The 12,730-nt window shown below is 38.2% G+C and overlaps 1 protein-coding gene across 1 annotated transcript in view; it reads left to right on the forward strand.

Moving 5' to 3' along the window:
- The first annotated feature begins 373 nt into the window (after nucleotides 1-373).
- Nucleotides 374-12,730, forward strand: part of ANKRD13C (ankyrin repeat domain 13C) — a 91,162-nt gene continuing 78,805 nt past the window's right edge. Inside the window, exon 1 of the mRNA XM_043876598.1 lies at nucleotides 374-1,312. Within this exon, the coding sequence (XP_043732533.1) occupies nucleotides 868-1,312 (445 nt within the window). The 5' untranslated portion in view covers nucleotides 374-867. The remainder of the gene's footprint in view (nucleotides 1,313-12,730) is intronic.

Raw genomic sequence — 12,730 nt, forward strand, 5'->3', positions numbered from 1 at the left:
AAACTTCCGTGGTGATTTGACACTTCAGCACTACAATTTGCCTCTCCTTTTTTTTTTCCCCGTTCACCCCAACTCTTTGTATCCACTTCATTCAAAGTTATATCTTGTGCTCAAGTGCTTGACTATTTTTCCTCCTCTAATGACACATACACACACTAACACAATGTATGGCACGAAGTAGATGCTTAACAAATGCTTATTGAGTGAGTGGCCTGTGCATTTCAGTGACATCACGTCCTGTGTGCCTGGGTGTCAGTCTGCACTCATCTCCGGGAAGTCCGGAGGTCGCAGGGTTTAAGTCACCGTTTATAGGGTGCATCGCATATCTTAAACACAGGCCCAGGTTGCAGACTTCCCACAAGAAGCGCAGCCATCGGGAGTGCTGCATCTCCTCTTTTGGTTCAGAGAATCCAGCTGGGGGTCCAAACCCGCTGCCTGGTAGGCGCCGGCGTTCCGCAACTCTGGGAATAGAACGTGCGAGGGCGGGAGCAGGCAGCTCACTTATCGCGGTGTTTCCTCCGTCCTACCCCCCGGGGGAGTTCTCGCGAGAGAAGCCAGGGGAAGATGGCCGTGCCCTGTTTTTCTGAGTGAGGCAGTGGCGGCGGCTGCGGCGGTAGGGACGGGAATCCTAGTGTCGTGGGCACTTGAGCTGTAGCTCCCCCCAGCGAGCGCGCGTCCCTTCGTGCCTAGGCGAGAGCCGGCTCTTCTTCCTCCGGGAGATGCGTTTGTCCCGGGCTCGGGGGCGCTCTGGGAGTTCATGCTGCGCTGGAGTATCCTGGCCACCGCTCTAATCGCCTTGTGCCGCCGCAGCGCCAGTTTCGTCGCCAGCGGTGAGCCTCCTGGATTCCTTCTCTGCCCGTGGCGGCGATGACCGGGGAGAAGATCCGCTCATTGCGGAGGGACCACAAGCCCAGCAAAGAAGAGGGGGACCTGCTGGAGCCTGGGGATGAGGAAGCGGCGGCTGCCCTCGGCGGCACCTTTACCGGAGGCAGGATTGGCACAGGCGGCAGCAACAAGAGCGGTAGAGCCTGTCATAAGATCTTCAGTAACCATCACCACCGGCTACAGCTGAAGACAGCTCCGGCCTCCTCCAATCCCCCCGGCGCCCCGGCCCTGCCGCTGCACAATTCCTCCGCGACTCCCATCTCCCAGTCCCCGGCTCTTTTAGCGGGCACCAACCCCATTGCTGTCGTCGCAGCTGGAGGCAGTTGCCCTGCACACTACCCGGTGCACGAGTGCGTCTTCAAGGGGGATGTGAGGAGACTGTCCTCTCTCATCCGCACGCACAATATCGGGCAGAAAGATAATCACGGTGAGGAGTGCTCGCCCCTGTCCACCTTTCCTTCCCAGAGTCTAGGTTGCGCCTCCTCAGGCCTCTCAAATCCTAGGCGTCTATAAATCCTAGGCTTCTTTCGGACTCTTTGCTCTCCTTTGCCCATCATCCGAGCCAAATGCCCGTAAATCATGTAATAGCATGCCAGTGGTCTGGGGATTGGTTCTTGTGGGTGCAAAGGAATGCTTCTTCCTGGCCGCCTTCAAACTATTAGAAGCTGTTTTATCTTTGAGTCAGGGCTTTAGTTGATTCTCGACAATAAGAAATTTTAGACTGCCTCTCATCCAGCCTGGTCGTCATCCTTGTTTATTGAATTGTATCTTCTTTTTCTACCCCCTCTCCACCCTTGGGATCTTGAATTTTGAACATATAAATTGCCCACCTCCCTTTATCGTCCAGGTACAGAACCCAACCTGGCTGCAACTGGTTATGATTTCTACAGCCATTAGGCTGTCTCTCTCTTTTTCCTTCTGCTTTTAGGAAGCTTAGTTTGATACAAAGTGTTTACACTTTTACAGGTTTTTTGATTTCTGAAAGCAACAGTACCAATTTGTTGGCATTTGATACCTAGAGCAAGTAGTGACTTCCAAGTGGCTAAGATGTTGTTAAAGCAGAGCTTAGAGTTTTACACTTATTTCACATAGATAATTGCTGATAGTAATTAAAACATTACTTGATGACCTGTGATGAAAAATAGTACTATGATTTTTCATAGTAACTTCCTCATATCCTGCATGACAACGTGTAGTGTCATTTGTTATTCAAGGACTGTATTTCTACTTTTTGCTTTAACTTATGAGCTGATTTTTTTGTTTCTTCTAAAAACATAATGTGATTGAGTTGACTGTGATAATGTGATTATCAATTGACTGTCATAGTGTGATTGACTTTATTTTACTGTGATTTAAGCCACAGTAAAATAAAGCTAATGTAAACACTGATATTTTCAGCATTTAATAGATAGGCTGTTTTAAACTGGGTACTTGGCAAATATTGTTAATAGTTCAGCTTTTAACCGAACATGAGAATTGTATGCATTCAATTAGAACACACTCAATTCTGTGCTCAAAATAGTATAACACATTAATGAAATACATGCCTGTTGAATAAGCTTCCTTAATTCCACTGGACTCTAGGCTTCTTATCTACAATTAGGGCAAAAACGGAGGTTAAAAAAAGAGTAAGATTTCCACTGTTTGTGTAATTCTCTGACAACTGCATTTGTATTCTGAATTTACAATATTGTAATATTACTGTCATTTATTAAAAATCAAACCCCCCAAAATGTTCCTAAAAGCTGCACCCAGTTTTTCGTTCTTAAGTTTATTTAATTACTTTACTATTGTTGCAACAGCATCATATTGTTTGTTGATAGTAATTATATTTTAACCCTTTGGGAAACAGTTTTTAGTGGGAGATCTATTGTAGCTTTGAATGTTTAGAATGTTTTTCAGATTTGATCTTCATACAGCTATATAAAAGGTTTATCTTATGGCCATTGCCTTTAAAATATTGCCATTTAAGTGTTCCATTACATTGAAATATACCTGAAAACAGTTGAAACTTTGTTTTTGAGGGATGATTCCCTTTGAAAGAAGTGAGAGGTGACTATGACTAAGTATGATAGTATGATGTTAGAACTGATTTTCTTGATTGATCACAGAAGGTACTGAATTGCAGGATTACTGAGCTTGCATGTCTGTCATCTAGCAGATGAAAGCTGGTTTGTTAAAGTACAAATTCTGCTCAAAGTAATAGCAAAGTAATTAGAATCCTAGATACCTTTAAACTCTTTTCCATAGCCTACTGAAATTCTTTTTAAAAATCAGTTAAATATACTAAATGCTTGCATTGTACTTAGCTGCCCTTTGTTGATTTTTTTAAATTGAAGTATAGTTGACTTACAGTGTTTCAGGTGTACAGCGAGCGATTCAGTTATATGTATATATATACACGCACATGTATTTTAGGTTTTTTTCAGATTCTTTCCTGTTTTAGATTATTACAAGATATTGAATATAGTTCCCTCTGCTATACAGTTCAGTTTAGTTCAGTCACTCAGTCGTGTCCGACTCTCTCCAACCCTGTGGATTGTAGCATGCCAGGCTTCCCTGTCCATCACCAACTCGTGGAGCTTGCTCAAACTCATTTCCATCAAGTTGGTGATGCCATCCACCCATCTTATCCTCTGTCGTCCCCTTCTCCTGCCTTCAATCTTTCCCACCATCAGGGGAAAGTGCTATACAGTAGGTCCTTATTATCTGTTTCATATGTAGTAGTGTGCATCTGTTTATCCAGTTTTTAGCACCCCCCTTCCCCTTTGGAGATCATAATTTTTTTTATGTCTGTGAGTCTATTTCTGTTTTGTCAGTAAGTTCATTTGTATCACTTTTTATTTATTTGAATTCATTAATTTTTGGCCGCACTAGGTTTTCATTGCTGTGCCCAGGCTTCTCATTGTAGTGGCTTCTTTTGTTATGAAGTACAGGCTCTAGAGCACTGGCTCAAGAGTTGTGGTACATAGGCCTAGTGGCCCTGAGGAGAGTGGAAGCTTCCAGGACCAGGAATTGAGCCCATGTTCCCTGCATTGGCAGGTGGATTCTTAATTGCTGGAGCACTGGGGAGGTGCATATCACCTTTTTAGATTCCCCATATAAGTGCTGTCTTAAGATACTTGTCTTTCTCTGACTTATTTCACTTAGACTGATAATCTCTAGGGTCATCTATGTTATTGCAAATGGCATTTTTTCAGTCTTTTTTATGGCTTGGTAATATTCCATTGTCTATATATACCACATCTTCTTTATTCATTTATCTATCCATGGACATTTAAATTATTTCCATGTCTTGGTTATTGTAAATCATGCTGCTGTATACTTTGGGGCATTTGTCTTCAAATTAGAGTTTTTGTCTTTTCTGGATATATGCCCAGGAGTGGGATTGTTGGATTCCTCTGTTAACTTTAGTTTTTTTAAGGACCCTCCATACAGTTCCCCTTAAATGGCTGCACCAATTTACATTCCTACCAGCAGTGACATTGTTGATATTTTTCATGAATATAACCAGTGTTTCACATACTGGTGGAAAGTGTAATTGTTGTTTTCTGCAATATATAGATACATTCTCATCTCCTGCAGTGAAGACTCCTAAAAGAGTAGCTTCTATTTAACATTGTTCTTGTTTAGTTGCTAAGTCATGTCCAACTTTTTGTGACCCTGTGGACTGTAACCCACCAGGCTCCTCTGTCCATTTGATTTTCCAGGCAAGAATACTGGAGTGGGTTGCCATTTCCTTCTCCAGGGGATCTTCCCCACTCAGGGATCAAACCTATGTTTCCTGCTCCACAGGTGGATTCTTTATCACTGAGCCTCCTGGGAAGCCCATTTCTGTTTAATCTGCTACTTCAATCTTTTTGCTTATAGCTGCATAATTTCTCTACTATGTTTACATTACTTTTACTCTTGAGAGTTTACTAACCTGGATATTTTGTTAATTTTTTTTGGAATATTTTTCCTTTCAAATTACAGAAGATAAAGGCATTTTAAATTGCCCAACAAAAACAAGCTATATATTACATTTGGATTGTTAAAGCATGATAAATACATAGCAGAATCATCTACTCATTCAGGTGCATAGCAGAGCCATACAATTATACCATATCATATGACATAGTTGTATGTTCACTTGACATTCCTTCCATAATATAATGATGATCATGATCATGATCATAGTTTATTGAACATGTCAGCACTATGCTAAGTGTTTACATACATTATCACATTTAATTCTCACAATAACCCTACAAAGCAGATAGTTTTATTCTTGTTTTAAAGGAGGAAACTGAAGCCTCAAGGCACAAGGAAACTTTGCCAAAGTTGCATACTTAGTATAAGTTCCAAAATGGGGAACTGAACTAACAGTGAGGGCTTCAAAGCCTGTGATCAACCTTTGTAAATTTTCTGTTAATCAGGACCCACTAATTTGCAAAGAAGTCAGTTTTAATAATGTGTATGTGGCATTTTATGGTAAAGTTCTTTGATATATATTTTCTCATTTAGTACCTATAGAAAGATAATGCTATTAAACAGCTCTCAGAGATTTCCTGTGCAGCCCAGATCTCTCACTATTGTGTTTTTTCTTTTTCACCTAATGGCACAGATAAATATGCTGCCTTGTCCACATGATAGCCCTTTAGATACTTGACAAGCAAGAGCTATCGTGTTCTTCCTGTCTTTATGTTAAACATTCCTAACTTCTGTATCCATTCTTCATAAGGTATGATTTACAAAGTGCTAAGAATGGTCCCTGAAACCTAGTGAATACTATAAAACTGTATTAAATAAGTAAATGAAGATCTTATTCATCTTTTAGTGAAACTCTAGTTGCTTAGTCTTTCCTTTGAGGATGGAAAGAACCAACCTTAGTGTTGAAGTTATAGTAGCCTCATAAACAAGACAAAGAGATTATATTTATTGCTCTAAGTGATACACATTTAGTAATGTGCATTACTAAAGAGCACACATTAAATAACACAGTGAAATAATATGTGGATTTTTAAAAATGTTGTTTATTCTCAAGTGGTTGTCTTCCTATTCTAATGTCTTCTTGTGCTTTTTTTAAAACCTCAAAACAGAAGTTTACATTTATTGATACTTATCTTGTTAGTCTTGATCCTTTATTCTATCTACCTTGGAAGCTTATTGAATTCTACAGATAGTAGATAGTGCGTGGTCAACCGTGTCTGACTCTTTGTGACCCCATGGACTGTAGCCCTCCAGGCTCCTCTGTCCATGGAATTTTCCAGGCAAGAAGACTGGAGTGGGTTGTCATTTCCTACTTCATGGGATCTTTTCAACCCAGGGATTGAACCTGCATCTCTTGTGTCTCCTGCATTGACAGGCAGATTTACCACTGTGACACCTGTTATTGGATCCTACTTTGATCACTGTTTAGCTCATTATTCATTAGCTCTTTCAGTTTGTAGTGACCTTGGAATTGAAACACTTCCTTTGGGGGGTGTGTATGTGTGTATTTATAAGTTATTGTCAAGTTGAATAGGAACAGGGATAGAGCTCTTTTTTTTTTGTGGAAAAATGTTAGTTTAGTTTGAACTGCTTTTTCGGAGCCATCAGTTATACTGGGGAATATTGTATTTGGATCCAAACATATTGCTTGAAATATAAGTTAAATACAGTAATAGTCATGATATCATCTATATACTGTGTTCAGAAGTGGCAATGATTTTGACTCATGGTATATTTAGTAACAGTTTTGTTTGAGTGGGGAAAAGGATACATTAAACATACAAAAGTTGATTCAACTCTATATCATTAGTGTATCTTTAGCTTTATACTACTATTTTTTTAAGTATAGGATTAAAGTTTAAGCTTTTTTCCCACATTGAGTGTAAATATTTTTCTGACTTTTTTTTTTTTTGCCATTGGTATTTAAAGAAAGCATCATGTTAACATGCAGTTTTTTTTGTTTTTTTTTTTTTACAGTTGGTGGTAATGATTTTTATTTCTTCTTCTTTAGAACTGAGAATGATTGTGACGTTTATAGAAGACTCTCTTGATTTTGACTGCATTTCCTATTTGTTAAACTTGTAATTTTTTTCCCCCTTAATTAAGTTAAATATCTTTGGAAGTTAAGCACCTTATCTTGGAAACTAGTCAAAAGCTTTTAGGTGCTAAAGTGATGAAAATCCTTGATCTATGAATTACTTAGACCAGTCTTTCCTAGATATGGAAAAATTTTGATCTATTCTGAGAGATTTGGCAGTTTGTACTGCCTTTAACTACTCTATCTGGCATGGGACAAACCATTTTCTCTATACATAGTTAATTTTTATTTTTTATTGAGTTGTAATCTTCTTGAAGCTGTTTTACATAGTGATTAGAGATTTCAAATTCAAGATAAAATTCATTTTGTGACTATTCCTACCAATGCAGGTGACTCAGTGAAGTGATAAAGAAACCATCAGCTTGTGTCTGGTGGCTGGCAAATTTCTTCAAACAGAAATTTTAAAATATCTTACATTCAGAAAGTTTAAAAATGTACACTTGAATATGGAGGCAATAGGATAATCTGTTTGGTGCTCTGTTTGGTGCCCATGCAATATGTTTATTCTGGCTTATTCTATATAAATTGATCTTCCTTTCGATACTATTCTCTGCTTTTGATCCCTAACATTCATGAGGGGTGATGCACAATATGTTGTTTGTTTGAGAAGAGGCGACTATAAAGATAAACTTTGCATGGCAAAAAAAATCTTGAAGTCTCAGGTGAACAATTTTAGTCAAGAGGCACATCTTTAAATGAACACTAGTGGCTTTGTATCTGTTCTCATGTTTTGTAGTCTTTTCTGAATTTTGTTTTCTGGAAGACATGCCTCATTTTTCTTTGGATTAAAAAAAAAAGTGGTTTCTGGAAGCCCAAGATAATCCATTAACGTTTTCAGCGCTGACACTGGGTATGAGGCTGATTCAGCTGTGAAAGCTGTCACTCCCCTAATCTGTGGAGTCGATTAATTGATCTTCATGATTATATAAATATGACCATCCTCCTTTCACCTTTCCTGTGTGTGTATCTCCGACCAGATAGGACTGTCCTGGAGTTGAATGACTGTGTTTCCCAGCGCCATCATCATTAGCATTGTAGAATGTGAACTGCTGCTTAAAACTGGGTTATGAACACATCTTCTGGAAACCTACTTTCACTGAACTATGGTAGAAGTAGGAAGGTCTGACCTTCCAACTTGGCAAAAAAGGAAGCAGAAATGAGCAGTTACTGATGATGATGTGTCCTGGGCATCAGCAATGAGGCAGGACAATTTGGAAGGACTTACTGGAGAACTGAGTATGTTGGTTCCAAGTTAATGACATTCTTAAGTCATAGAAATCTAAAGAGTACAAGGTAATTGTCAGGATTCTTTGTTCTATGAAATGAGTGTAGTTTCTCAAAAAGTATTCTTGCCTGGAGAATCCCATGGACGGAGAAGCTTGGTAGGCTACAGTCCACGGGGTCGCAAAGAGTCGGACATGACTGAGTGACTTCACTTTCTTTCTTTCTCAAAAATTGGTTTGGAGTTGAGCAGACAAAGAATATATTCCTGTTCATATTTATATGTCATCTATTTTATCTGGAGAGAGATGGAAGGTCAGTTTTAGAGCAAGACAGAAGCATGTCAGATGAGCGTAGGAAAAAGAGAAACGATCTCTTTTCTAACTGTTTAAAGATTATGAATGTTGTTCATTAGTTACCAGGATATGTGAGGTTTAACTCTGTGGTTGGTTGCGTTTCATCTGTTTTTGAGCCTGTTAGTCTTGTTGATATCCCGAAGATTATCTGCAAAACTAGAAGGCATTTTTTATGTATCAGATCTGAGTTTGAGACCATGCTTCTCTACAAACTGGATTTTATGTAATTATACTATTTATTTAACTGCTGAAATAAGTAGATATAATAATATCTATTATTTTCTTATATGGGCGACTGTACTTGAACATAATGTTGAAGGCTCATATCATAGTAGCGATTAATATAAATACCTTGCTGTCACATTTGCTATGATGTACCTTTCAGCAGAGGACACTTTAGTTTTTGAAGTTTAGGTAGAGCTTCATTCAGTTGAGATTTTGTCTGATGCTTGAGTTTATACTGCCTATCAGTTTGCTACAAGGTTGGGTTCATTTGTCTCTCCTGTAAGTCACCTTTAGTCTGTTACTGCTGTAACTCGCTTCATACTTGTCATATACTGTCATCACTTTTGTTTGTTTTGGGGTGTTTCTAATTTGGATTTTGTTTTTCTGCATATATCTTTCAGTTATTTCAGTTCTTTCTGCATATATCTTTCCCAGTTTTTATCTTTTAGTTGAGATCCAAAAGAAGGGGAAAATCTGAAGGAATAATTATACTTTAAAAAAGAATTCGCTAGGTAAACCTTCTGAGGGGAACAGTAGATAAAGTCAAGCACCTAAATAAACGTTAAATTCAATATCAGGTTACTGGTATATTCCAGTTTACAATAACTTCATATACCTTCTAGGTATATGAACAACAACAAAAAAATGCATTTGGATTCTTGGGTGTAGCTATCTGTCAGGTTTGTTAGTTCATCCTCTCTTACTCAGCATAGTGCTGAATTCTGTAAAGCCACCAGTGCTATGTTGCTCATCCTTTTGGACATTGGTTGGCTTTCATAGAGAATCGTGTGGAGACTTGCATTGTCCTGGGTAAAATGCTTTTTGGAGAGTGAAAACAGATTTTAACACTATTCTGATGGTTCTTTATGGGAAGATCCCCTGGAGGAGGGCATGGCAACCCACTCCAGTATTCTTTCCTGGAGAATCTCATGGACAGAGGAGCTTGGTGGGTCCTTAGGGTCACAAAGAGTTGGACACGACTGAAGCAACTTAGCTTGCTCGCTAATGGTTTTTTATAGTTTTTCCCCCCCATTTTTTTGGTTCATTCATTCCTTCATTTAACCAATATAAACCGACCTCCTGATAATGTGATAAACAGTGTTTTAGGTTCTGGGGTTACTTAGAGCAGTGAACAAAATGAACAAAGTCTCTGCTCTCAGGGAGCTTACATTCTAATGGGGCAAGATAAATAGTAAACAAACTAATAAATATATGGTAATATTCTTTGGTGTCTCAGATGGTAAAGAATCTGCCTGCATTGCAGGAGACCCAGGATCAATTCCTGGGTTGGGAAGATCCCCTGGAGAAGGTAAGGGCTACCCACTCCAGTATTCTTGCCTGGAGAACTCCATGGACAAAGGAGCCTGGGGGTTACAGTCCATGGGTTCGCAAAGAGTTGGACACAACTGAGCGACTGACACAGCAGCAACATAATGATAAATATTATAGAGTAAAATAAAGCAGGGTGAAGAGGATAGAGAGCGCTGGCAGTATAGGGAGGGGAGGTTAGGGTCTGGGAAGACATCAGGGATGAGAAAAATTAGAGCAGTTACTTAAAATTAGGGAGCTGTTTTCTAGAATAGAAGAATTTTAGGCAGAGAATTGCAAATATAAAGAAAGGTACCATGTTCAAGGAATAGAAAGAAGGCAAGTCTGACTGGAACAAGGCAGAGAGTGGTAGGAGATGGGAAGTTTTGAGATGTGGGGGTGGGGGATGTAAGCCTGCAGAACTTTTTGTAGACCAGTGATTGCTTTTACTTCACTCAACATAGGAAGTGATTTGAGGATTTTGAGCAGCCAGGTAACATGATCTGATTTTGAAAGGCTCTCTCTGGCTGCTGTATGAAGCAGAAAAGAAACTTGGATGGGTGTGGATCAATTTAACATGCCATTGTAATAAATGGGGTAACTGGAAATAATGAGAAGGTAGACCTGGGTAAGAGTTGAGGATATTTTGAAAGTAATATACGTGTGAATTTCAGTAATATAGTACCATTCATGAGAGAAAATACAAAAATTCTCCCTTTTTATTGCTTGCTTGGATGAGACTTGAATGTATCTGTAGAAGCTGGAGCTTTGTTGGTTGTGTGTGTGTCTGTGTTAGTCACTCAGTTGTTTCTGACTCACTGAGACCCCATGCCAGGCTCCTCTGTCCATGGGATTCTCCAGGCAAGAATACTGAAGTGGGTTGCCATTCCCATCTCCAGGGGATTGTCCCAACATGTAATTTCCTGTTTTGCTCCCTAGTTAGGGGGCACATGAAGTCAGAACTATTTTTGTAATAATACAAAATCATTGTTTGCCTTTTTTTCACTGCAGTGACATTTTCACTGATGGTGCAAAAGCAGTGGTGGGTAAAATTGTTGAAATGTTAGCATGAATTAAGGCACTGAACTGCTAGTAGTCATTGTATTAGTCACTGCCTGTACTTGAAGTGGGGCGGGGTGGGGAAGCCAATTTCACAATGTCTTTGCTGTAGCTGTAGAAATTTGTTAATTTTTAAAGTCTTAATCTTGAGTACATGCTTTTTATATTCTTTGAGACATTATATGGATTATGCATGCTTTCCTGCTATATACTGAAGAGAAAATAAGGGAAAACATATGTGCATTTTGAGTTGTAAGCCAAACTGGCTGCTTTTGTCATAAAACAGTATTTTTATTTGAAAAAAACAGCTTACACACAGATTATGGTTATTCCAATTTGGATATTTGGGATACATTTTCTGGAAATTGGAAAGTGAACCTGGGACCTCAAGGAAAACAATTGGTAGTCTTTGCTGCCCATGAAAGAAGTTCAATTTGAGATGAAAGAATTTAGAAAACTTGTCTTTATCACTCTAAGCTTGACAGTCTCTTAGTATTTAAAGACTTTTGCTCATATTGGTAATATTACTAAATGTGATTTAAAAATTTTTGTATCGTGAAATGTGTTGACATATGGAAGATCTGAATGACTCAGTCAACCAGTATTTTTTAGACTGATCAAGTCCACTATGTTACAGAATCATGCATCAGTAAAGATTCATTCAAAGTGCAAGTGAAACCAATGAATTTTGGTGTACCACAAAACAAAAAATTTATTGATACGATTTTAGATTTCACATGGCAACAGTCCATTAAGAAATGACCACTTAATACGTTTTGGTGTCATATCAAAGAATATACCTAATTACTTGAAAAGACTATTAAAATGCTCCTCCTTTTTTTTTTTAATTACTTGTCATCTGAATCTGGATTTACTTATAAAAACCCAGCTGTTTTCTATTAAGCCAAACATTTAATTTACTTTAATTTTTAATTAAAGAATTTAAAATTGTACCACTCATCATTTTTTAAAAATTTGTTTTGGAAAATTGCAATTATGTTTTTTCATAAAAAATTTATATTAGCATATAATGAGTTTATTGTAATTTTAAAATTAGTAAGGAACATTTTAAAACAATTTAATGTGGTCTTGAAACCAGAAAGTCTGAAATCTGTTGGTATGGTAAAAAGAATACTGATTTTAGAGTCATGACTATCATGATTTCTATATATGTAATTTTAGGAAATTAACTGTTATTAGATGACTTTTTCTTATGACATGTGAAATAGGAATAATCTTTGTCTCATGGGGTTAGGGGGCAAATTAAATAAGATATCTAAAGTATACAGCATAGCGCTGGGCCTATACTAATATATGCCCTATAAATGGCAGCTATTTGGTTAATAATTTGCATACTTTAACACTGCAGTGTTCTTAATGTTACTGGAATGTTTTTTAATCATTTAGCAAAACAGAGTTCAGTTTTGTTTACCAGGTTAGAACCAAGGCATCCAATTTCAGATTTTAAAGTATATTTTGAAAAGTTAACAGAGTTATTTTAAGATTTTTAGCATCCTTTGTGTAACAGATTAGCTTAAGCAGCAGGTTGAGGACTTAGATAACTGAGGGGATAGTAGATGAAGGTTCAAACTAGGATGCTTGAGCA

Source organism: Cervus elaphus, chromosome 20 (genome assembly GCF_910594005.1).
Source record: "Cervus elaphus chromosome 20, mCerEla1.1, whole genome shotgun sequence".
Classification (NCBI taxonomy): Eukaryota; Metazoa; Chordata; class Mammalia; order Artiodactyla; family Cervidae; genus Cervus; species Cervus elaphus.